We start from the raw sequence: 27,400 nt of genomic DNA, 5'->3' as shown, positions 1-27,400 counted from the left end.
ATTTTTAAAAACACAGTTAAACGTTTTAAAAAATCTCAGTTTGACCTTCAAAATCGCAATTTAACCTTTAAAATTGTGCGTTTTCAAATCATAATCTCAAACAATTTATTTCTTGTGATTTGGTTTAAAATAACACTTTTTGTCTATAAATTGCAATACCAAACACATCGTAAACACTAATTGTTAACGAAAGGTGCAACTTGTATCCGAGTAATAATTGGAGGGGTCAAATGTTACTTTTTTTATATTAAAATTTGGTGGTCTAAGAGCATTCACAATGTGCTCTTTATATTTAGCTTTTCTCTAAATATTTAACAAAACTCATGAAAACACACCGATTTAACAAGTTCCATTCTCTACTTTATATTTAACTATTGTCATAGATGCTCCCTATATGTCAAGAGCTAAAAAGTTAAAGTTTTATAATTTTTTAAGCTTATTTTTTATCCTCCCCTCTCTTGATTGGTTTAAAACTAATAAAATAATAATATTTATAAAGAGTTGGATGTTTGACTCATTTTAAAAGTAGTTCTCTAAATTTGATAAATTAAATTTTTCTCCTCAAATTTAGCTTATTTGAGAAGTCCATTGTGAATGCTCTAAGGTCAAATGTTACTTTTAAATTTTCCCTTCTTGAGAGCCTTACAGTCGTACAATCCAAGAAAAAAGTATGAGAAATTGCCTTGTAATTGATTTTTCATATAATATTAATTAAATTTTGCATTTCATCTTCTACCAAGTGAAAAAAGCATGGATGCAAAATCAGATTACATCTTTCAAAGAATAAAAAATGAAAGTAACTATGTATGGTGCAAACAATGAACTCACCTATTTCAAAATGGAAATCTATCTAAGCTTTCTAATTGGCAGTGCTTTTCCAAAGAGCTTATCTTCCTCTGTTGCCTCCATCTTTAGCTCGCTTAATATATCCATGTCTTCTTTGCTTAGCTTTCTTACGAAATTCTCATCTTCTTGAAGCACTCTAAATCCTTCAGCCAACCTCTCCAACAAGGTCCTTTCTGTCTTTCCAACCTTCTCAACTTCCCCTTCTATCTCTTCAACTTCCTTTATAATGGTCATCTCCTCTTCCTCTAAGGGAGTATCACCCTTAGATTCTAAGTTTGAGACTTGCTAGATGCAAACTCTTCCTTGGAGCCACACCCCTTGAAGTAATGCTACAAGTTCCTCTTGTGTTCTTCTTGAGTCCTCCCAAGAATGATGTGACTATTAAAATCATCATTGAGCTTGTGATTGATTATTATTGTATTTTGATTAAATGGTAATTTTAATATCCACATCATTCTTGGAGGGACTCAAAAGGGACATAAGAGGGACTTCTAGTAATTACTTCACCCCTTGGTATAAAAAGTCTGCGATTTACTCGGATTCGTGTAGGGAAACTTCCGAGAATGCGGTGCACAGGCTCGAGGTTTACTTTGTACGGGTAGGTCGGAAGGGCCCTGCCTTGTCGAGGTTCCCATTAGTTTTGCCAATAGGTATCATGTGACTTGAATAGAGTTGTGCGCAATTTACACTAAAGCAACTTAACTAGATCACCATAATGAAAGGTAAGAACTTAATTGAACTGACTAGCTGAGCACCTGGGCAACCAGGTTAGTGGTTTGACCAGAAAAGATGGTTCCTTGCTGATAAATATGCACAATTAAATGCATGATGTTCGTCATCTATAAAGAGCCTCCCAAAAAGGATAGAGGTAGACATTTCTAATCTGGTGTGGATCACATCTATATCATCTTCCTCAAAGAAAAGATAAATTGCGCAGTGACATGTAATAAAAATGAGTATGCTTTCATATCAAAGGCTTTATGTTGTTTTCCGAAAACATATGTGGGTAACTTTTCTCCATTAAATTTTCCATTTAATATCCTATAGATATTAAATATCCTATAGATATGGACAGTCAGAACCTAATTGTCCTATTCTTTCAACTGCCAATAATCCAGCAAGGCTCAAAGGACTAACTATTGTATAAGGACCATTAACTTTTCTCCCTACCTCAAGTATAAGGACCATTAACTTTTCCATTTAATATCCTATAGATATTAAATATCCAATAGATATGGACAATTAGAACCTAATTGTCCAATTCTTTCAACTGCCAATAATCCAGCAAGGCTCAAAGGACTAATAATTGACGCTGAAGACATATTAATGTTTTAGGGCAAACAAGTAGAGAACTAGTCTTGTTTGGTTTATCTATGTCTTATACTTTTACCCAATCCCTAAAACCAATTACTGCAATATATGTGTACACATACATATAAACAAAACAAAAAAGAAGGCAAAAATCAATGACAAGTACCTTTGTTGTGTCATAATCAAAGAAATATTTATTTGATGAATTGAATCATGAATGCAAAAGGAAGTCATATAAAGAGGAAATTTATCCAGAATTCATACTTAATTCAATGCAAGAGCACAGTTACTCAAAGGTCCTTCCATCCAAAGGCTTGACTTAATCGATGTTTGAGTTTTTTTTTTTTTTTTTTTAATTAATTAAAATATGCTTATTGAAACAAAAATATTCATCCATCCATGCCATAAATTGCTAATTACCACAAGTTAACAAGGCGAAATAAAAAGATGAGTGTGAAATTATCTCACACATCCACTGAGACGAACTCCGAGTGCAGATCTAAGTAGATCGGCAACAAATAAACATATATGTGCATATTCTGAGTAGATCTCAGTATGAGCATAAGTCTAGATTTGATACAAACGATCAAAAATCTGAAGAAGGGCGTCCATCAGCCGGCCGGTCGTAGCCATAATTTTTGATAGATGAGAATTGTCGTTCCCACAAACGGCGTCAAACTATTGATGCAGTTTTTGGTACGGCTTGATCGGCAATGGATTGCCTGCATCCCGGCCTTGGCCGGAGACTCTCCAATGCTTAAGTTAACACTTTTATATAGAGTCAAAATAATAGTATGACCTTAGCTCTTATGAGAAGGATTTTATCGATCCCCTTTAACCGATGCCTTGAGTTCCTTTTTGTAGGGTTTTAAGTAACTGCTCTCTCCATGTTCCACCTTTAGGTGGTTGATAGATAGTGTAAGGTAGTTTATAGATAATGGAGGTGGTTGATAGATAGTGGGAGGTAGTTTAGAGATAAAGGAGGGTGGTTGATAAATAGTGGGACCCATAGTGGATTTTATACACAACAGTTGCCCCCAATTTCCATGGCTGAATTGTCCAACTAGTCGAGCATTGGGAATCTTCTATGTACTCGTGGCCGAATTTACCTTTGTCCTTAATACCGAAGGTGAAGTGTTAGCCGTTAGGTACTTGTCGATGTTGAGATAAAATAATTCTAGGATCATCAATGAAGCAGAAAAATAGCGGAATAGAAAAATAACAAATATCACACAAGACACCAAGATTTAAGTGGTTTAGCTTAACAAGCCTACATCCACTAGCGGAGACGATCCATGTGAAATTTACTAACAAAAGGTGGAGTACAAAGAGTAGTACAAACAAAACCACTCAAACCCAAAAGCCCGAATACACCCAAGCTCACTTTCGCACAAAAGAGAATTAAATACAAAAGAGAAATTATCTCTTTTAATTCCCTAAAGCTTGCTGTCTTTTCTCTCTTATTTTTCTCTAAAAAAGACTGCAGCCCCTCTCTTCCTTTTTTTTTTTTTTTTTTTTTAATCTTTATGAAGCTGCTATCTCACCCTTACTTGACCGAATGCCAAACTTTTCTATATATATAGAAAACTTGGCCAAGTGCTTCACTAGGAAGGAAAAGAAAACTTCTTCATGAAGCATTCTTAGAAGAGACAAAAAACACCACTTAGCAACCAATAAAAGTAACATACTGCGGCCCACATAAGACTTGATAAAATCAAGTCACTTTCGCTACAAATCTCCACCTTGACTTAAATTTTATCAAGTCCACTTTGCTGGACATCTCCTCCAATACCCTTAGGGTAATCACAAACTACAAACACCAATCAAGTCCAAGCAATACTTAAACTTGAGAACTGGAACTGGTTTTGTTAACATGTTTGCTGGATTTTCCGTTGTAGCAATTTTCTTCACTGTGATATCACCTTGTGTCACAACCTCCCGAAGAAAATGATATCTGACATCAATGTGCTTGGTCCTCTCATGACATATTTGATTTTTGGTCAAATATATTGCGCTCTGGCTATCACCAAACACAATAGTCTCATCCTGCTGCAAACCCAGATCACTGACCAAACCTCTCAACCAAAATGCTTCTTTTACTGCCTCTGCCGCTGCCATATACTCTGTCTCTGTAGTAGACAAAGCAACTGTTGACTGTAATGTCACCTTCTTACTAATGGCACATCTCGAGAGTGTGAAAACAAAACATGTCAAAGATCTTCTCTTATCTAGATCACCAGCATAATCTGAATCAACATATCCAATAACACTGGAACCGATACCATTGCCTCTGTCATAGACTAAACCAACATCTGTAGTTCCCCGTAAATATTTGAGTATCCATTTCACTGCTTGCCAGTGAACCTTGCATAGGAACATGTGACATGAACTGCTCCTCCTCCTCATTCTCCGGGGCTAACATTGCTGAAAGTCTGAAATGTGCGGCAAGCGGCGTACTCACTGGTTTAGAATTATGCATACCAAAGCGTTCAAATACTTTTGCAATGTACTTTTTCTATGACAAGTATTACTTCCCCGCTTTTCTTTCCCTATGAATCTCCATTCCTAGGATTTTCTTCACAGCACCCAAATCTTTCATTTCAAACTCATCACTCAACAGAGATTTCAATCTCTTAACCGCCAACTTGCTTTTAACAACAATAAGCATGTCATCCACATAAAGCAACAAATAAACAAAAGCACCCTCTAACAATTTCCTGTAATATACACAGCTATCATAGCTACGTCTTGTGTAACCATGCCCAACCATGAAGCTATCAAAGCATTTGTACCACTGTTTTGGAGATTGTTTCAAACCAATGAGTGATTTCCTTAACTAACAAACATGATCTTATTTACCTTCAACAATGAACCCCTCTGGCTGATGCATGTAAATGGTTTCCTCAAGCTCACTACGTAGAAACGCCGTTTTCACATCAAGTTGCTCAAGTTCCAAATCAAATAAAGCAACCATGGCAAGCAACACGCGAATAGAACTATGTTTTACAATATGAGAGAAAATTTCATTGAAGTCTATACATTCTCTTTGACTGTAGCCCTTTGCCACCAAGCGTGCCTTGAACCTTGCATCTTCAACCCCTGGGATCCCTTCATTTTCTTGAAGACCCATTTACAACCGACAACCTTAACGCCCTTAGGAAATTTCACCAATTTCCATGTCCGGTTCTTATGGAGAGACTCAATCTCCTCATTCATGGCAATAACCTATTGTGCAGACTCACTACTTTTGACATCATCTGAGTAAGTGGAAGGCTCCTGGACTATAGTGTCCTCTGCCACAGTAAGTGCATACGCTACCAAATCTGCATAGCCATATCTTTGAGGTGGCCTAATCTGCCTCCTCTATCTACCAGCCGCAATACTAGTCTCTTGCTTTTATTGTGGATCATCATCATTAGAACTGGAACCATGATCATCTGTAACAGGCTGATCTTGAGTGCTCTCTCGCTCGATCTGTGAATCCTCCACCTTCTTGCTATGACCCTGCTCTTTTCCTGCAGAAACAGCAGAATCCTTCCTTGGGTGAAGCATAGCAAATTCATCAAATACAACATCTCTACTGATTATAAACTTAGGTGATTTAGGATCAGAACACCACAATCTATATCCTTTCACCCCATCCGCATAGCCTAGAAATATACATTTCTTTGACCTAGGCTCAAGCTTTCCATAATTCACATAACAATAAGCAGGACAACCAAAATTTTTCAAAATCGAATAATCAACAGGAGTACCAGACCATACCTCATAAGGAGTTTTGTAATCAATGGCTGTTGATGGAGAATGGTTGACCAAATAGCAAGCAGTATTGACTGCCTCAATCCAAAATTCTTTAGACAACCCGGTATTTGAAAGCATGCAACGCGCCTTATCTAAAAGAGTCCAGTTCATCCGCTCAGCAACCCCATTATGCTGTGGAGTATGATTAACTGTACGGTGTCTGGCAATGCCTTCCTCCTTGCAGAATTTATTAAATTCACCACCACAAAATTCCATGCCGTTGTCTGTCCTAGGTCGCCTGATTTTCTTTAACCTGAGAATGACCTTATAAATCTGAATGGATATAATCCACTGTACCACTAGTTCTATGGATACCTGTACTGAACTTGACTCTGCACTGTTTCTCGAATACACAATGCTCACAAAAGTCAAGAGATCTTGTTTTCTGGTCACAAAGCTAACCCCATTTGCTCAAGATTGTCATTATCTCCTTCTCACTCATATGACCTAACCACATATGCCATAAATGGGTAGTCTTTGAATCTGGATCGTCTGAAGAAGACACATCAGCTAAACCTGTTACCGTACTGCCCTGAAGAAAATAGAGACAGTCAGTCTTGTTACCTTTCATTATAACCAACGAGCCTTTGCTAACCCGAATGACTCCACCTTCACCTGAATACTTGTATTCAAGAGAGTCTAAAGTGCCCAAAGAAATAAGATTTTTCTCCAAATCTAGTATGTGTCGAACATTCTTCAAAGTCCTCTCGATCCCATCATGCATCCTTATTCTAATTGTACAAATACCAACAATCTTGTAGGCGACGTCATTTCTCATCAAGACTGAACCACCATTGACTGACTCATAAGTAGTAAACCAATCCCTTTTAGGGGACATATGAAATGTACAAGCAGTATCAAGGATCCAAGTGTCGTGAAAACGACCATCAAAAACGGTAACTGCAAGGACAAGTTCTGAATTTTAAAAATTTCCTTTAACAACACCAGCCACTGAAGAGGAATTTAACTTATCACTTTTCTCTTTATTTTTCAGCTTCGGACACTCTGATTTATGATGCCCATACTCTTAATTTTCCTTTACCAAAATTCCTCTCACTGGATCGACCTCTAAAATTACAGGAATTTTCTGAACAACCCTTAACAAATAAACCCTCTGCCTGATTATCACTACCTTTACCATTTAATTTTGTTCTCAACTCTAATAGAATTCAAAGCAGATTTAACATCAGCTAAGGAAATGGTATCTTTATCGTACAACATTGAATTAAGAAAATTATCAAACAAATCAGGTAATGAACACAACAAAATCAGGGCTTGATCCTCATCATAGACTTTAATATAAATATTTTTTAGATTCAAAATAATTCTATTAAAGTCATCAAGATGATCACAAAGAGGCATACCTTCTTTCATCTTAAGGGTATATAACTGTTGCTTTAAATACAATCGGTTAGTGAGGGACTTCTTCATATACAGGCTCTCTAACTTCTTTCAAAGGCAATATCTTCATCGGCAACTTCTCTCAAAACGCCATCTAAAAGAGACAACAAAATTGCGTTGTGGGCTTTTTCTTCAAGTTTCGCAAGTTATTCAATTTCTTCAAATGCTTTAATACCAATTCTCTCCTCTGGTGGTTCCAAAACCTTCGCCAAACCTTGTTGTCATAACAAAGCCCGCATCTTGATACGCCAAAGACTGAAACTATTATGATCATAAAATTTCTCTACTTCATATTTTGCAGTAACCATCCCGCAAAATAAATACCCAAGCTCTTAATAAAGTTCAAAGAACACTATATGATGTAATGGCTTTTATACCCATCTACATGTGTATTCATTGATATATATAATAATTCTTTACAACAAGATTTCCAACAATTTCTCAATTACAGCTAGCCATTAGATTACATCAAATAACAAATAATATTTAAACTAAGATATACACAAGTGACAGATAAGGGATAAGAGACATTATCCCTTATCACTTGAATTCAAATGTGAACTATCTTCAATGATATTTGAATTCAAACTTGAAGCTTTATCTTGTGCTTTATCATTCCCCCGCAAGTTCAACGGGGAGTCACAGACGTTGAGCTTGTAACAGAACCATTTAAACTGTGTAGATACAATCGGTTTTGTTAGAACATCCTCAATCTGATCTTTACTTGGAATAAACAAAACTTGAATAGTTTTGTCTGCTACACGTTCCTTGACAAAATGAAAATCGATTTCTACATGCTTAGTTCTTCCATGGAACACCGGATTAGCGGAAAGATAAATTGCTCCAATGTTGTCGCACCATAATTTCAAAGGTGTGGAAAGTTGTATACCAAGATCACCAAGTAAGGCCTTAATCCAAATTAATTCTACGACAGTGTTAGCAACTGACTTGTACTTAGCCTCAATGCTAGACTATGAGATTGTAGGTTGTTTTCTCGAACTCCAAGATATAAGATTTGAGTCAAGATACACACAATATGCACCTCTGGATTTTCTGTCATTCGAGCATCCAGCCCAATCCGCATCCAAATAGGATTGAAGTTGAGATACAGTTGAACGAGTTATTAATAATCCATGAGATATAGTATGCTTCAAATACCTTAAAATCCGTTTTACTGCCTGTCAATGTAGATTGGTTGGGTGATGCATAAATTGACACACTTGATTTACTGCAAAAGTAAGATCAGGCTGAGTGAGAGATAAATATTGTAGAGACCTAACAGTGCTTCGAAAAAGAGTAGAATCCTCCATTGAATCGCCCGTATTTGTTGATAAATTGTGAGAAGAAGACATTGGTGAAGAAATCGGTTTTGCTTCATGCATGTTGGTTCGTTTGAGCAAGTCCATAATGTATCTTCTTTGTGACAAAAGCAACCCATCCGGGCAGGGAGAACCTCAATGCCAAGGAAAAAGGATAGTTGTCCAAGATCTTTGACTGCAAAATCCATCTTCAGTTGTTTCAAAAGATCATCAATTGAAGCCGGATTGGAAGCTGTGATGATAATATCATCAATCTAGATCAAAACAAAAATAGTAACAGATTCGGACTTGTATGTAAAAAGTGATGAATCTGCTTTGGATCCAATAAACCCCAAATGAATAAGTCTACCACTAAGTCATAAAAACTGAGCGCGGGGAGCTTGTTTTAAGCCATATAGCGCCTTATTTAATTTGCATAAATGTTTTGGCAGTGATGGATGCTCAAAGTCAGGTGGTTGGCTCATATAGACCTCCTCAGACAAGAGCCCATGGAGAAAGGCATTTTGAATGTCAATTTGCCTCATTGCCCATCCAAGACTGTAAGCAATAGATAGAACGGTGTAGATAGTTGTGGGTTTGACTATCGGACTGAATGTCTCATCAAAATCAATCCCAGCTTGTTGATAAAATCCTTTAGCAACCAGCCGTGCCTTGTGGTATTCTATCGTTCCATCGGCTTTACGTTTCAGTTTGAAGACCCACTTGCATTCAACCACATTGGCAGCAGTTGACGAAGGAACCAAACTCCAAGTATTATTTGCAATAAGAGCATTAAACTCACTTTGCATGGCCTGATGCCATTTAGGGATATGTATAGCAGTGGAATAACACATGGGTTCTTGAAGAGCCAATGCTTGGATTGTGAGAAGAGCACATGGAAGTGGGTATCTTACGGTGCCATCTGTGAATTGACGTGGATATATTATGCTGAGCCCGTGTTGCCATAGGATGAGTTTGAGTGGAGTCATGTGGCGCAGGTATAGGACTTGGGATATTGGGATTATCATGATGTGTAAGAGATAAGGATGACTCAGTGTTTGGGTGACTTGAATCCGAAACTAATGGATGAGATTGAAGGGATACGGGTAACATGGTATATGAGGAAGTGGATAAAGATGATGATGCCACATTTTTAATTTTTGAAAAAGGAAAAATTGTCTTATGAAATACTACATCACGTGAGATATAAAATTTTCCAAATTCAATGTGGAAGCAACGATATCCTTTGTGTTTTGAACTGTAACCCATGAAAACACTCTTTTGACCGGAATTCAAACTTGTGATTATATTAAGGTCGAAGATTTGGAAAGCAGGCACAACCAAAAATACATAGGAATTTATAGTCAGAAATTGATTTAAATAATTTTTTGTAGGGAGACATGTAACATAGAGTTGGAGTTGGTAACCTATTTATGAGATAGCATGCAGTTTGACATGCCTCATCCCAGAAAGTTTTGGAAACATTATTGTCAGCTAGAAGAGCTAAAGTAGTATCAATTATGTGACCGTGCTTCCTTTTGACACACCCTTGTTGTTGATGAGTGTGTGGGTAGGAGATCCAATGAATAATTCCAATCTTTTTAAAAAAGGATGAGAGAGGTCGAAATTCTCCACCCCAATCAGTTTGAACACATATGATTTTACGATTAAATAGGCGTTCAACCATAGATTGGAATTGAAGAAAAATAGCATACACATAAGATTTGCAAGAAATAGGAAACAACCATGTATATTTACTAAAATCAATAAACGATACATAGTAACGATTTCCATGACATGAAACAACTGAGAAGGGACCCCATACATCGGAATAAATTAAAGCTAAAGGACTAGATGTCACAGACGTAGATGCTAAAAATGAAAGCTGGTGACCCTTGGCTCGGCAACACGCAGAACAAGGTAATCCAGGTTTATTATCCGTTATCACTTGAATTCAAATATGAACTATCTTTAATGATATTTGAATTCAAACTTGAAACTTTATCTTATGTTTTATCACCAATGAAGCAGAAAAATAGCAGAATAGAAAAATAGCAAACAGTCACACAAGATAGCAAGATTGAAGTGGTTCGACTTAACAATTCTACATCCCCTGGCGGAGATGATCCGGGATAAATTCACTAACAAAAAGTAGAGTACAAAACGTAGTACAAACAAAATCACTTAAACCCAAAAGCCCCAATACATCCAAGCTCACTTTCACACAAAAGAGAAATTATCTCTTTTAATTTCCTCAAGCTTGCTGTCTTTTCTCTCTTATTTTTCTCTCAAAAAGACTGCAGCCCCTCACTTCCTTTTTTTTCTTTGCGAAGCTGCTGTCTCACCCTTACTTGACCGAATGCCAAACTTTTCTATATATATAGAAAACTTGGCCAAGTGCTTCACTAGGAAGGAAAAGAAAACTTCTTAGTGAAGCATTCTTAGAAGAGACCCAAAAAAAAAAAAAAAAACACCACTTAGCAACCAATAAATGTAACATACTGGGCCCCACATAAGACTTGATAAAATCAAGTCACTTTCTCTACAGTCGGGACCATGGTTGTTAGGGTGCCTAGCATGTGGTATAAGGCCTTCTTTGTTATACTCCACCCTATTCCCCTATATTTCACCACACTATTTACTTCATGTTTTTTTAATTTTTTAATTTTTTAATTTTTTTTTTTTACTTTTATATTAAATAATTTATTTTTTATATCACATCATTTACTTTTTATTACTATTTAAATAAAAAAATCACAACAAAACAAAATTTTTCACTTTTTAATTCCACTTTTTCATTTCCCTATATTAATCATTATTTTATTTTTTATTTTTTTTACACATGAACAGTGCCGTGGTGGGAGGTGCTGTTTAACAAACACTCCCTAAGTCTTACCATGCTGGTCATAACGCTATAATTGCATGTCAGGGGCAATGGCTCCAAAACTCTCATGCCATGTGTGCTTTCGAAAAAGGGCCCGTGGGCTTCTTATTTTTTGAAAGGTTTGGGTACTTTCAGAAACGGGCCTGTAAGCTTCTCAAAGGTTTTGTTACTCTTGGAAATTGGCCTTTTCGGCTTCTCATTTTCCAAGAGGCTTTGTTACTCTCGGAAATGGGCCTTTCTGGCTTCTCATTTTCCGAGAGGTTTTATTACTTTGGGAATAAGCCTTTATGGCTTCTCATTTATCGAAGTTTTATTACTCACGGGAATGGGTCCTTTTAAGGTTTCATTTCTCAAAAGATTTTATTGTTTCATGAATGAGCCTTTGTGGCTTCTCATTTTTTGAAGTTATTATTCTTGGGAATAGGCCCATGAGGCTTCTCATTTTTCGAGGTTTTATTCGAGATAGGCTTTTGTGGGCATGTGGCTTCTCATTTTTTGAGAGGTTTGTCGAGCGTTCTCCCGGTTGGCCGGGTATTCTTTTGGTCTTTGGGTCCTCTCCTTGTCTAGAGGACAATTTTTTTTTTTTTTTAATGTTAAAATATTATTAAAAATAAAGAAAAAAAAATTGTCTAGCGTGCATGAATTGTTCAAGCACGCCGGCGTTGTGTGAATCACAACTCTTATTTGAATCTCTCTCTCTCCACGTAGTACCACATACTAACGCTAACACAAACACATGCAACTTCCATAAATCCCCTACTTAACACCATAAGAGAACAGTTACTTTACTAGTACGCCCACTAACTATAAGCCCCGTTTGGCGATCTTTTTTTCATTTCAACACTGTTTATGTACTATTTTTTCAAAAAAACTAACATCAAAATATTTTTACTTTTACGGGAAACTTTATTTTGGCTTCCTAAACTTTTACTGGATTTTACAAACCTCTCTAGACTTTCAAATCTCTTATTTTTGACCTCTGAGCTTTCAATTACTCTCAATATGGACACATCCATCAGATTTTAAACGTTACATGACATTTATACTCATGACTTTTGTATAAAATTTTAACTTTCAAAACCTTTTTTTATTTTAAAAAAAATGAAAATCAAGGACATTTTGGTCTTTTTTTAGTATTTTTAACGGCTAAATTTAACGGAAGAGTTCTAATTAAGAGTAATTAAAAATTCAGGGGGTCTAAAATGAGATATTTGAAAGTTCAGAAGTTTATAAAATTGGGTGAAAGTTCAAGGAAAAAGTGAAATTTCTCCTTACTTTTAATATCACATAATTAATTTTTTATTACTATCTAAATAAAAAAATTACTATAAAACAAATTTCACTTTTCATTATAAAAAATTCGAAACTTTATACCATTTCAATCATTTTCAATTTCAATAACAAAGGCAAAAATGTTTTGCCAAACAAGGCGTAACGTCCTCCACGATGTGCCTCTTTTCAGTCTTGCAGGACAAGTACTGTCAGTTCATGGGAGTAAAAATGCATTTCCCTAATCTTCTCTTTAATCCTGCTTTCTTTTTCTTTTTGTCTTTCTTCTACTCAAGTCAACAAAGTTTGGACGACACAAATCCCATGCAGAAGGTGGTAGGGCTCACTCCACCATTTCTCTAATTTCGATTACTTACCCCACAACCAGTACTTGTCCTGCAAGTATTGAAGGTTTTTCTGCTTTATAAAATCTAAACATTTGTTCTTCGGAAATGCGATCACCCACACCCCTCTGCCTACTCTGTAATTGCTATACCCTTCTTCCATGTCTTACATTCCTCCACACAAGCGGCAGTCCAAGGACTCCGACAGGCCCTCGCCAATACCAGAATCTTTTCCTCCTGATTTCAGGAGAAATCTTGATTTGAGGTCATCCAAATCTGTTAGAGATAGAAGCAGAAAGATTGCCTATGCTGAACAGGGTGTATCCACTTGGTTTGCAGTTGGTTTGGATGACGATAACCACTTTCCATCTTCCGTGCAGCTTGAGCCGGTTTCCATGGATTTTATTGAGAGAAGACACGGGCGGAAACCCCTTGCTTTGGTGAACCGGAATCTGGGTAAAGGTTAGTCTTTTGCCATTTTGCTGCTCGCGTTTTGTCTCTGGAATTGGTGATTAATAATGGGTTTGCCGGTTTTGGTTAGTTGAGGATGCGCAAATCGGAGGAGATTGTGTGACGAAGCCGTGGGTGTCTATTGCAGACAATGTCCTGCCGAACCTGCTTTCCTCTTTTGAGAATGTGCGGAATGAAGCTGTTCGCCAAAAGTTGGAAAACGTTAAGCCAACGCTGGTTGCTAGATTTGGGAATATTCTTTTTCATGGGTAATTTCTTTTTCTGTGAGTTAATTGCTTCATTTGCTTAATCTGCCTTACTTAAATAGCAATTTTTTTTTTGGCACCCTATGAAAATTTAGTTCAGAATAAAGGAGACATGTCATACTGGTGCTGTATATTTGTAAGATTGCGAGTGCCTTATAGAGTTATATTTTTGGTCGTGTTGGGTTAGATTGGGTTATGCCTAGAAGCTTAGTAGACTTTTTTGCTTGTTGGAGAGGGTTGTGCAGTAGTCCTCAGAATGCATCAATGTGGAAGATGGTTTCGTCTTTTGCCTTTTGTGGTGTCTTTGGAGGGAAAGAAATAATAGAAGTTTTGAATACCGTGAGAGGATGGTGGTGAACTAAAATTTTTCTTTTTCAAAAGTCTTTATCATGAGACAACTGCTTTAGATCTTAATTTGCATAGTTTTCATGATTTTCTTGACCTTTTATTTTATTTATTTATTTATTTTTTCTTTCGTCTTTCTAGTTTCGTATATCACTTGTATGCTTTGTGTGTGCTTGGGTTGTGCCTTTCGTGCGTTTCAATGATATTTTGATGACTTACAAAAAAAGGAAGCAATTATTACCTAGATCTTTGTCACGCAGAAGCCCTTCAATCACCCAGGAAACTACCGCAATAGATTTGGCTGCAGAAACCACATTGCAAAGAACATTTTACACAAATCTTCCTAATTCAGACGTAGAAAAAATCATGGGGGAAGTTGCTGGAAAGATTGAAGTTGATTTTGAAGAGGAGAAAGATTTATACCGTGTAAAGGTATTTCTTGCTATATACCTCTGCTTTTTAGGTTCAGATTCACGCTGTTTACTCATTTGATTCAATTGGCTACTGACTTCCTCAATTTATTTTCTCATGTTGTATAGTTGTCTGATGCCACACATCCATATTCAACTCTTTCGTGCAAATGTAGGGTGATGAAAGAACATAAAAAGCTTCAGCTTTATAAGGCAAGTTTCAGCTTAAAGTCAATGCACATTTCTGGTTTAGGTTAGAGAGTTGATGATTTGTTCACTTTCCTGTTTTGTTAATTTTATGTGACAAATACCTCAATGTACTGTAAAGAGCATAATCATCATATATATATATATAAAAGCCGAGTTTTGACGTAGGGAATGCTTAAAATTGCGACACGTGTCCTCCTAACTCTATTTCCCACGTCTCTCTCTCTCTCTCTCCCTCTATCTCAACTTAAATGTCTTAAACTTTTTTGAGAAAAATGTCTTCAACTAATTCAATGGTTTAAGACATTTAATTAATTGTGCTAACTCTCACTCTCCCATAATTTATGTTTCAACCGTTTTTGTCTCTCTCTCTCTCTCTCTCTCTCTCTCCCTCTATCTCCTCTTAAATGTCTTAAACTAATTCTATGGTTTAAGATAATTAATTGTGCTAACTCTCACTCTCCCATAATTTGTGTTTCAATCGTTTTTTATTTTTATTTTTAAATTAATTGTGCTAACTCTCTCCCATAATTTGTGTTTCAACCATTTTTTTTTCTCTCTCTCTCTCTCTCTCTCTATCTCCATTTAATTGTCTTAAATCTCTTTCCCATAATTTGTGTTTCAACCGTTTTTTTTTTAAAATTAATTCTGCTAACTCTCTCCCATAATTTGTGTTTCAACTGTTTTTTGTCTCTCTCTCTTTCTCTCTCTCTCTCTCTCCCTCTATCTCCACTTAATTGTCTTAAATCTCTCTCTTTCTCCCTCTATCTCAATTTAAATGTCTTAAACTAATTCTATGGTTTAAGACAATTAATTGTGCTAACTTTCACTCTCCCATAATTTGTGTTTCAATCGTTTTTTTTTTAAAAAAAAATTAATTGTCCTAACTCTCTCCCATAATTTGTGTTTCAATCGTTTTTTTGTCTCTCTCTCTCTCTCTCTCTCTCTCTCTCTCTTTCTCTATCCCCACTTAATTGTCTTAAATTTCTCTCCCATAATTTTATATCTGAATTCCTTTTTCTTCTTTTTTTCTTTTTTTAATTAATTGTGATAATTCTCACTCTCCCATAATCTCTCTCTCTCATAATTTATGTTTCAACCGTTTTTTTTTAATATAATTTTATATTTGAACCTTTTCTTCTCTCTCTAAACTAATTATATGGTTTAAGTGTCTTAACTATTTCTCTCTCCCATAATTTTGTCTCTCTCTCTCTCTCTCTCCCATAATTTTCTCCACTTAAATGTCTTAAATCTCTCTCTCTCTCCCATAATTTATGTTTGAACCAATTTTTTGATTTTTTATTTGTAATGCATTGAGTTGTCTTAATGAAGAATACAAAAGGTTTTCAAATTCTCTATTTCTCTCTCTTTATTTAATTTTCTTTTTATCTTCTCTTGCTTTATGTTTATATCTTAATGTGAGATATATTATTATATATATATATTCATCATCATCATAATGCATTGAATTGTCTTAATGAAGAAAACAAAAGGTTTTCAAATTCTCTATTTCTCTCTCTTTATTTAATTTTCTTTTTATCTTCTCTTCCTTTATGTTTATATCTCAATATGAGACAATTAAAATATATGAGTTTTATTTGTAATATATTTAATTGTCTTAATGAAGAAAACAAAAGGTTCTCAAATCCTTTCTTTCTCTCTCTGTTTATTTTTCTTTTTTCTCTTCTCTTGCTTTCTATTTATATCTCAATGTTCCTCTGTCAATTTCACACTCAAATCAGGAAAAAGACAAGACTACAAGAGAGAGGTAGAGAGAGTTTCTAATCGTTGTTTCTCAATGATTTCTTTTCTTTATTTTATTTTTTTGCAAGAATAGTTCTTTTAAATTTTCCAATCGTTGTTTCTCAATGAAAAATTATACTATTCTCAATGAAGAGTAGAATAGTTATTTTCAATTATATTAGTATTTTCATTTTATTCGTTTTTTTTATCTTTATTTTCGGTGCTTATGTTCTTCCATTTTTGCTTTTGTCCCTTATATTTTTTTCTAATTTTTTTTTTCTTCTCTTACTTTCTATTTATATCTCAATGTTCCTTTGTAAATTTTACAATCAATTTAGAAAAAGACAAGAGAGAGAGAGAGAGAGAGAAAGGGATTTGCATTGCTGCTTCTCAATGAAAAATTATACTATAGTTATTTTTTTTATATATTTTTTTTTTCTAGAACAGTTCTTTTCAATTTTTCAATCGTTGTTTCTTAATGAAAAATTATACTACGGTTTTTTTTTTTTTTTTTTTTTTAATCTAGAATAGTTATTTTCAATTAGTATTTTTTTTTCCTTTTTTTTTTATCTTTATTTCCGGTGCTTATGTTCTTCCTTTTTTTTTTGTCCCTTATTTTTTTCTTCTAATTTATATATTATTTTTGATTCAAATGATTACTTTTCTTTGGTAAATTTTACATTGAACTCAAGAAATAATAATGAGAGAGAGTTTCTTATCGTTATTTTTGGTTGATAATTTTTTAGTTTGTACATGTTGTTGTTCATTGAGTGATTTAATTTTTTTTATCTGTTTACATGCTTAATTAATGGATGACATTGGTTTTTAAGGTTTCATTGGAATCGAGAAACGTATACAGTAGAAAAAGACAATTCTTTCAATTATATTAAAATTTTATTTTTAGTTTTTTATTTTATCTTTATTTAATGTATTTATGTTCTTCCATTGTTATCCCTTAAATTTTCTACTAATTTATATATTATTTATTCAAATTGAATATTTTTCTTTTATAAATTTCACATTGAATTAGGAAATGATAGTGAAAGAGTTTCCTATCATTATTTTTGGTACGGTGTAGGATGCTTTTTTAGATTATGTCAATGTTCATTGTGTAGATTTTTTCGTCTTTGTTTTCCTGTATGTCTTAAAATTAGTTTCATTTACTTTATATATGTGAAGGATGGCTGTTAAAAAAAAGAAAAAATTGGTTATGTTCTTCCATTTTTTTCCCTTAAATTTTATACTAATTTATATATTATTTTTTCAAATTGATTAGTTTTCTTTTGTAAATTTCACGTTGAATTAAGGGAAATGATAGTGAAAAAATTTCCTATCATTATTTTTGGTACGATGTATAATTAGATTATGTCAATATTCCTGCCAATGTTTTTTATCTCTTTCATTTTTTTTAAAAAAAATTAAACTACCAACATTCTTTTGTTTACAAAATTAGTAAACATAACTGTAATCAAATATCAATATGCTCATATATTTTAGAACACTTCTTCATTTTTGTTAGTGTAATAGAAAAATTTCTCAAAAAAATTGTTTATGAGGAGAAAGTTCAACTCCTGAAAGACAAAAGTTTACCATAATGGATTGTGTAGTGGAGGAGAAGTGGTGTCATTGTTGGAATATAATGATTAATCAATCATTTTGTATAATTGATTAATCTATGTTTTTATTTTGAATTTTTTTTCCTTTATATTTCATTTTAAACTACATATATGGGAACAAATATTTAATATGTTTCAGTTTATAAGAACTAAAATTTATGAATTTTTAAATTTATTAGATATGTATTGAGTAAAACTATGGTTTAAAAGGATCTTATGAACATTTGTCATTTTTAGTAGCTAATTAGTTAATTAAGAGAAGAAAATAAAAATTGTTGTTGATAATCTTTTAAAGAATTTTTGAGTAAATTACAAAATAAAAAAAAAAAACCCGGCGCGTAGCACGGGCTCTCTAAGCTAGTAAGAATAATTGTTGAGTAGGTTTATTTTTCCTAAATTGCTGCCCTTTTAAGCCAAAAGTGGATTTCTCTTCCCTTGAAAGGTGGAGATTTGGGATTTGATCCATTATGGGTGGGGGTTTCTTGGAGTAAGGTTCTCCTAATGTTTGGCTAAAAAGAAAAAGGGTCTCAGACTTTATTTTCTCCCCCCAGTATTTTGTCAGTTTTAGTATTTCCTTCCAATTGTTTATAACGATTGTTTGGAGGCTTATGTTGAAATGTCAAGAATGTAGGTTGAACTAAACCCGGTGCGTCACATGGTCGTGGACATATCGTGCCTTGATAAAAGTTTAGACCTAAGGCTGATGCTATACCGCAAGGGCGTCTTAACAGCTCTCACTGTAAGTTGCTTTGTTATAGTCGCTGTCATATCTCGCAGTTTACATTATTTCACAAAAATTGGTCATGTTCATCCCCTTGTTTTCTCATATCAATAGGTATTAAAAAATTTATACAAGGGTGGAATCTTTACACTAGAGCTTTTATGCTCTGAATCCTTATCTGGAAAAGAAAAAACGTGATAAAATCTTGAATTGCTTAACATATGTATGCGTTTATGTCACTTCAGGCAGGTAAATTTTGCAGTATCCACCCAAATTTCTTTCAAAAGGTTTCCTCTAGATGAACATAGAAATTGGTATATGCAAATAGGATAAGGTTTCTTTGAATCAAGTTTGTTGCAATCACGAAGACTTGAAAATGGAAGCCCGGGAAAAGATTATGTAATTATGACACATCTTCTATTTTTTTATTTATTAATTATTTACTAGCATATTGATTACATGTGTTATCTTTGAGCAATTTGAGTGTCAGGTGACAAAAACAAAATGGTGGATTATACAATTTATATGTGATGAAATAAATAGATAAAATAATTCTTCTAATTCCTTGAAAATTTGAAAACACATGTTAAAAGAAATGAAGTGTATTTTCCCCATTATTTATCTATTGTTATGTGTGTTTGTCTGGGTGTGTGTGCATGTCAATGCCTATTTATATCAGAAATGAAATGAAAAGCATGCGTATGAAAAGCATATTTATGTTTAGGTTATGGGTACTTTTTTTAAATTTTTTTTGTTAAAGTACTTATTGACTGAAAAAACATATACAAAATTTGATTTCTTCCCTCAACATGTTTTAATTGGAAAGATTAATTTTAATCTTCAAGATAGTTTTATTGTGCTATTTCTTATACCTGAGACTAACATTTATGATCAAACTAAATTCATTTGCTTTTTCAGGATGATGAGATGGAAAACATTAGAAATTTGATTAATTCTGCAGTTCTAGATCCAGATGTGGAGGGTGGGTTGAAATGGCCCCTGGGTTATGCGTCTTCTGGAAATAGATATTGTGTGGTGGGGGTTTCGCACACAATAGCTAAAGCCTATAAAAATCCATCAATGACACTGAAGGTGAGAGAGGCTGCTCGATTTAATTTTAAAACTTCAGTTGGGGAAGCTTCAAGGGAGATAAATTTGAAGGTTAAAAGTGTCATCTCGTTATTACAGGTAGTAATGTCTATCTGCATGCTTCTTAAGTGGATAATTTCTGCATAGTATTGTGTTTTTTTTTTTTAATAATTAAATTCATTATCATTAATTAAGTGCAAAGGGGCAGAACCCTAGTACATAGAGAGTATACAAGAACCCCTAATATGAAGAAAAAGAACACAAATTCTTTTGAATTTGTAAAACTAGTTACAAGCAAACTATGATGCGCAGATATCCCAGTATAGAAAGTGTTGAATATAATCTTTCACAACCCTGTCATTGAAGTCTCTACATTTTCAAAGCTATGACCATTATGCTCTCGCCAAAGACACCACATTAGACACAACGGAGCCCATCTCCATACTTTCATAGTTGTACCATGCCCAACTTGTCCTCCCAACCACCACTCAACCACCACAATATTCATCATTTTCAAATTATCGAGCATCGATATTTTCCCTAATGCTATTGTCTACACAAAAAACGCTACCTGTGAAGGAGCCTTGACGCTCCATATACCTTTCAAAGGAAAAGATGATTCATTTTGACTAGTTAACACTTGATAAAACAATTTCACTTCAAACTTGCTCATTTTGGAAGGACTCCAACCCATTCTATCCTCCTCTCCTTGTCTGAGTTTGAAAGAATACAACCTCTCAAAGAAAGATACTACCACCTCCACCTCCACCTCCCAAACCTGAACTAGTCTAGTAAAATTTACGTTCCATTGAATAATCTGTTCTCAAACCTGCATGTTATCCGCTATCCACGCATCTTTTCTCTGAGCAATACTAAACAAATCCGGATAAGAGATCTTCAATGGACTATCCCCACACCACACATCATGCCAAAAACTAACCTTTGACCCATCCTTTACCTCAAATCTAACAAATTTGGAAAACAGATCCCACCCCATTCTTATATGTTTCCAAACTCCCACTTCGAATGTCCTCATAACCTCTTTAGAGCACCAACTTCCTCCTACACCATCATATTTGGTCTCTATCACTAGTCTGTATAATGTGTCTCTATCCATAGCATACCACCACAACCGCTTTCCCAAAAGAGCTCGATTGAACTGAATCAAATTTCTAACTCTCAACCACGTCTCTATCCATAAATCTAATCATTGCAGCAGCCAACCACCAACAGTGTAATAATATTTGAAATGATAATTAAATAAAATCGTCATATAATCAAAATTAAGTCAATCAAAACCACCCTAAAATTTGAAAGTACAATTAATTGAAACCTTTGTCCGTTCTCCCACGTTTCATGGCTTGCTGCAACTCGACAATTTCCATTTGCCTTCAACATCATCTGCTACTAATCACCTGCAATGCTATTTTAACTCAAGTTCGAACTCCAAGCGCTAACATGGAATTAATGTATACCTATAACTTGCATATACAGAACTGAACCCCACAGTAGAGTATCAGGAGGGAAACACAAAGTTCACTATTTATCGACCTTTCAACTTCTTAAGCATTTTGGTTTATGCTGTACCTTGTATTGTTTATTTTTATCATGTCTCGAGTGTTTTAGGGGTGTATGTTTTTGTTTTTGTGTGTGTGTGAGAGAGAGAGAGAGAGGGTGGAAAAGTTGCAGTAGCTGGGCAACATCAGAGATTCTATAAAACTACCGAAACACATTCTAAGTTTTTTTTTTTTTTTTTTTGACGTGTCCACACAAGGGAAGGGGGAGGGAGGATTCAAACTAGTGACTTCCGCTTCATAAGGCGTGGTCTACAGCCGATTGAGCTACCCCTTAGGGACTACATTCTAAGCTTTTATTCCAAAGTGAGGACATATTGTGTCCTAAGAAAACTGGGGATGTTGCTATCCTCCAGAAGAGTAAGGAGAGAAAAATCCGATATACATGCATTTACTATGTTCATCTATTGGTAGATCAAAAATTGAGTTTGATTTGGAAGGTCTGACTGACATCCCAGATAGTTGTAAGATACAAGATATGTTCAACATTTTTCTTTAGGATGGATAATTATGTAATGTATTCTTCCTGTACCTGCATGCTGTTTTGATGATGATAGCTCTTCTTCCAAGACATTTGTTGCTATGAGAATCTGTTCTTGCATGGGTCGTATGTCATTATTTGAAATTAAACGGCTTTTTAAATATCTGACCTTCTCCAGAAATACATAAATAAGTAAAAAAAAAAAAAAAAAAAAAGTAGCTGAAAAATGTTATAATTTTCTATACATCAAAGGATAGCAGTCTTTAAAATATTATGTTGCTCCCTTTGCCATAAACTGTGGTTGAATGTGCACGGACAAATATTCATATGGTCTTACTTTTAAATCTAGCGGTTTTATTTGGGATCTCAAGTTGTAGACTATAGTTAAAAAGAAAAAGAAAAAAAATAAAAATGGAACAATTGACATGTTCAGCTGTACTTACTTTTTTTTTTATAACTAGTGTACAACTTCAAACCCCAAATAAGACCCCCGCTTTCAAAATGTATATATATATATATATATATATATATATATATATATATATATATATATATATAGTAAGCAACAAAAAGCCAGAATCATAAGCAACCACACAAGATTTGGATAATTATTCAGCTTCAACATAATTGACATTGTAGATTATTTGTGATGAGTATATATTAATTAAGCAAACAATCTATATGTTTCTCTTTACATTTATTTCTATATTTTCTTAATGATCCTTTACGTGTTTATGACCTCATTCAATTATCAGGAAGAGGCAGTTGAGATTACTTCAGTTTCGGAGATGCTTAAAGACACCCTAAGGCTGATATGGAATCTCATGCCATGAAGGTTTTTTAACATGAAATAGCACCTTGCAGGCCGCCCGTCCTCTCCCTATGTTTTGTAATGTTTCTTTTTGAAAAATACTAGGGTTACAAACAAATTTTACAAAAAAACTTCTACAACATGATGTTGGACAATATGATTGGGTTTCTCAAAAGTTGAATTTTTTTCATTTTCAATCATGTTGTAAAAGTTTTTTTTTTTTGTAAAATTTGTTTGTAAGCCTAGCATTCTTTTTTTTTTTTTTTTCCTTGTTTGTTAATAGTGTAAATGTATACATTTTATGGCCAAAACAAGGATGTGAATATGTATCTGTACGTTTGACTCTATTTCTCTTATCGATTGATCACCTTTTAGATGCTTGTTAGACTGTACAACAAGCCGGAACCTACTTGCCTCTGGCATCCGGCCACTTGTAAGGGATACAAGTGGACTTTTGGCCTAGTAACCTAGGTGGGTGAGTACCCATATTCACCTAGGAGGATAGCGGTATATGGGTATGTGGGAGCGGATAATATATGTTCGCCCACAGGCGAATAGCGGCATATGGGTATGTAGGAGCAGATAATATTCGTTCGTCCTCACACTCATATATATAATAAAAATGTATATTTAATACCAAAATGAGAGAAATGATTTTTCTAAAAGGCCTTTCTCTTGCCAAATCAATTTGCATTCTCTAACTCAATATTCTCTTCTTTCTTGCCACTCTTGATATGAGTACTTTTATGCTTCTTCAACTTGAACCCAATGCGCATGTTTGTTTTAGAGGATGATCTGGGTTAATAAAAAATATCTGCCTGCCCATAGAGGAACTATTAGGTCCAATCCCTTTCCTAAATATTTTTTAAACTATTAGGGCCTATTTCATGATTCGTTTAAAACTAATATTTAACTAAAGTAGAGAAATATATAGAGTTTGATGTTTGACTCATTTTAAAAGTGGCTCTCTAAATTTGATAAAGTAAAATTTTCTCTTCAAATTTAGCTTTTATTTGAGGAGTCCATTGTGAATCCTCTAAGGTCAAATGTTACTTCTAAAGTTTCCATTCTTGAGAGCCTTGCAGCTGTACAATCCAAGAAAAAAGTATGGAAAATTGCCTTGTAATTGATTTTTTATATAATATTAATTAAACTTTGCATTTCATCTTCTACCAAGTGAACAAAAAGTATGGATGCAAAATCAGATTACATCTTTCAAAGAACAAAAAATGAAAGTAACTATGTATGGTGTAAACATTGAACTCACCTATTTCAAAATGGAAATCTATCTAAGCTTCCTAATTGGCAGTGCTTTTCCAAAGGGCTTTTCTACCTCTGTTGCCTCCATCTTTAGCTTGCTTAATATATCCATCTCTTCTTTGCTTAGCCCTCTTACGAAATTCTCCTCATCTTCTTGAAGCACTCTAAATCCTTCAGACAACCTCTCCAACAAGGTCCTTTCAGTCTTTCCAACCTTCTCAACTTTCCCTTCTTATCTCTTCAACTTCCTTTATAATGGTCCTCGATCTCCCCTTCCTCCATTGTCTTCTCAAGCCTCTCAACAATGGTAGGCTCGGGACCGCAAGTATTATCCCTTTTTATGAACGTGTTGAAGTCACCTCCTACGCTCTTAGCTGCTCTTTCAAGTTCTGGAACAATGCTTGCCGGCAAAACCGAACTTCTTGTGTACAAAAAAGCACCACCATAACCATCCCATGCATCATTTCTGCCTCGATAATACACAAATACGTAGTCATCTTGCTTATTCTCTATTTTGGATGATAGAATATACCTGCACAAGTCTTTAGTAATGCTGCTAAGGTTTTTAGTTAAATGAAGGGTCAAATGATATTAAAACAGAAATAATTATGAGGAGCTTTTGCAACTGTTAAGCCCTAAATGATAATAGCAGAATCTCTATACTTCAACCGATCCAGTATATGTAATTTGTTCAACGTATGGATAACTAGTCAGACAGCTCTATAAAAAAAACTCGGTGAAATTAATGTCCATTGTGCATATATATGAAGTCTAATAACCCCAAGGGATTAGTCTAGTGATTGAGGCATGTGGTCTTAGGGAGTATCATCCTTTGATCCCGAGTTCAAGACTTGCTACGTGCAAATTCTCGGTGTAAAAAGTCAGTAATCTACCTGGATCAATGTAGAGAAACTTCTGAGAGTGTGGTGCACAGGTCCGGGGTTTACTTTATACGAGTGGGTCTAAAGAGCCCTGCCTTGTCGAGGTTCTCCGTTATGAAATTATATATATATATATATCTGTTTTTAAAAATATATATATATATATATATATATATATATATATATATATATATATATATATATATTTTAAAACAGATACTAATAGGGAGTATTGTGTCAACTAAGCACTGTGAGAAACAGATTGTGTCACGCATCCCCAAGGAGCAACTTGAGTGGTATACACTTAAGCTCCCTAGAAAGATTAAGTAGTGGGATATAAAATATGGGGCTACTTCTACAGTGGAAACCCCAACTCAGGCCACTAAACTACAATTGTCAAAATGTTCTAAAAACAGGTCGAGAAGGAGAGCTAGCACTTTATTTTTATACATATAGTTTCCTCCTATAATGCCTAACATTCAATCCCCTTGATTTACTCATTTTTTTGATATGGAAAGTATATTATACTTTACAACTCTCCCTCAAGTTGTGTATGGAATCCATGATGAGATGCATAACTTGCAGGATTTAAATTTGAAAGCGTGAAGTTGTCTTTCAAAATGTATTGCACTTCTAGTGTACAAAAACTTTGGCTAATAAAGCCAAAACTTGCTTTATGAACCAAACTGGATGTGCTTCAAGAGTACATAAAGATAAATGCCATTAGAATGGAAACTTCCACTCAATGATTAATCCGGAAAAGATACTCCCCTAAACATGTCACAATAATATTACTGTGATGAAATCTTTGCAATGATGTGAGACATTAGGATGAAAAATGCCTAAAGAAGAGGCAATATTTCCTATTGAAGATGGGAAATGAAAAATGAGGTTGATAACAATAGTTGATTGACAAAGTAATTAAAGAAATCACCCACAAGGTTTGAAGGTTTGATAAACCCGCTTTGATATCATGTTAAAATTTTAAAGAGGACACAATGAAGAGAAGATTGAGAAAGGAGGAACACAAAGAATTAAGGTCATTCGATCTTCGAAACCTATGTCCAAACACCCGGTAGGGCTACATCTTTGATTAGTGGCTTGAATGTGTAATACAATAACGAACCCATATTTATAATGGGATTTCAACACTTTGAAAATGAAAAGTCAACTATCAATATCAAATCAAGGTAATTGATTGGTATAATTTCATGATTTTCTCCTAACAACCAATCCTTTGACTGACTCATTCTGACATGAAAGTGCATCATATTCAACACATGGTATAAGAAAGATTGTTCTACCGAAGACAAAGAACTTGGAAACAAACAACTAGCAAATATGCATGCAAGCATGCCTAAATGGATACATGAAGAGGAGTATAAAATTAGCTACAGAAAGAAATAGAGAAATTACCAATCATCTTGATAGTGAAGATACGTATACCAGGCTGGGCGGGATCTTGCACAAATCTCTGTATAGCTGATCGAGTGAAAAAGCCACCATCTGTTGTTCGTAGTCTCCACGACAAATTTCCAACAAGTTTGTTAGACTCCATGTGACATTCACGCAATTGGCAATCAAAAGCATCAAAGGTAGGATTTAAGCCACTAGACTAGTGGCGCTAGTAATGAACCACTTCCCATTGAAATCTGCAATGTTGAAATTCCTAACTAGAACTGAAGGATCAGGGATAGGAAATTCCCCAACATCAGATTTTGTAGGTACGCACTTCTTTCGTGATACTGCACATTCATTGAATTCATCTACAACAATGTTTTCAAACAAGTCCCCACATTTGATCTGCAAGACATAAAAAGTGACATAAGACAACAAGAGTTTACCTTACTCGGTCCAAACTGGTGAGCCCCATAATATATCCAGAGAAAGATAGAGAACTAACCTGACATTCAGTCTCATCAGGTCGATTGTTGCAAGTTTGGAGACGAGCAATATTGGCAGCGCATAATGGCATGGGTTTCCAATGCACTTGGCAAGTTCTACCCTGATGTTTACAAAACCACCAGTGATCAAATTAAGCATAAGGGACAAACTAAAGTTCGGACATAGAATGACATATTTGGTGATAAATAAAGAAAGAAAGAGGGGGGAAAACAGCATTCAGTTAAACCTAAGATCAGTCTTACAAAAAATGTCATATCTCGTGATTTTGACATCGGATGGAAGCAGACATGGTGGCGTTGGAAAGCTGATTCAAAGGCCTACAAAGTCATATTTCATGAACTTTTTTCCAATTCCAACGTTTAGTAGGTCAAAACGGGCTGTAAAGAGAAGACTGAAAAGTTGGACAGAATCGCTCATTCTAAGTTTAAGTTCAAACGAGATTTAGAACGAGTTGGCAGGTTGAATTCCACCTCAGATTGAACGCCAT

General features: G+C 34.7%; 1 protein-coding gene and 1 pseudogene across 2 annotated transcripts; one reads left to right on the top strand and one right to left on the bottom strand.

Moving 5' to 3' along the window:
* Positions 1 to 846: 846 nt before the first annotated feature.
* Positions 847 to 27,400, bottom strand: LOC148587919 (violaxanthin de-epoxidase, chloroplastic-like; annotated as a pseudogene).
* LOC132170943 (uncharacterized) lies at positions 13,096 to 23,037 on the top strand. 2 transcript variants are annotated; one of them, XM_088516375.1, is made up of 7 exons: positions 13,096 to 13,616; positions 13,696 to 13,873; positions 14,479 to 14,647; positions 14,755 to 14,838; positions 18,823 to 18,930; positions 19,831 to 20,100; positions 22,812 to 23,037. In XM_088516375.1, the coding sequence occupies exons 1-7, from the start codon at positions 13,316 to 13,318 to the stop codon at positions 22,887 to 22,889; spliced, it is 1,188 nt and encodes a 395-aa protein (XP_088372501.1). In that variant the 5' UTR covers positions 13,096 to 13,315; the 3' UTR covers positions 22,890 to 23,037. The 2 variants fall into 2 exon arrangements, with proteins under 2 accessions (XP_088372501.1, XP_059438086.2); XM_059582103.2 differs by having other exon boundaries at positions 13,098 to 13,616; positions 14,476 to 14,647.

Source organism: Corylus avellana, chromosome 1, assembly GCF_965113065.1.
Source record: "Corylus avellana chromosome 1, dhCorAvel1.hap1.2, whole genome shotgun sequence".
In the NCBI taxonomy this organism is placed as follows: Eukaryota; Viridiplantae; Streptophyta; class Magnoliopsida; order Fagales; family Betulaceae; genus Corylus; species Corylus avellana.
The sequence above is the reverse complement of the archived record's forward strand: the minus strand, read 5'-3'. Positions and strand labels throughout refer to the sequence as shown.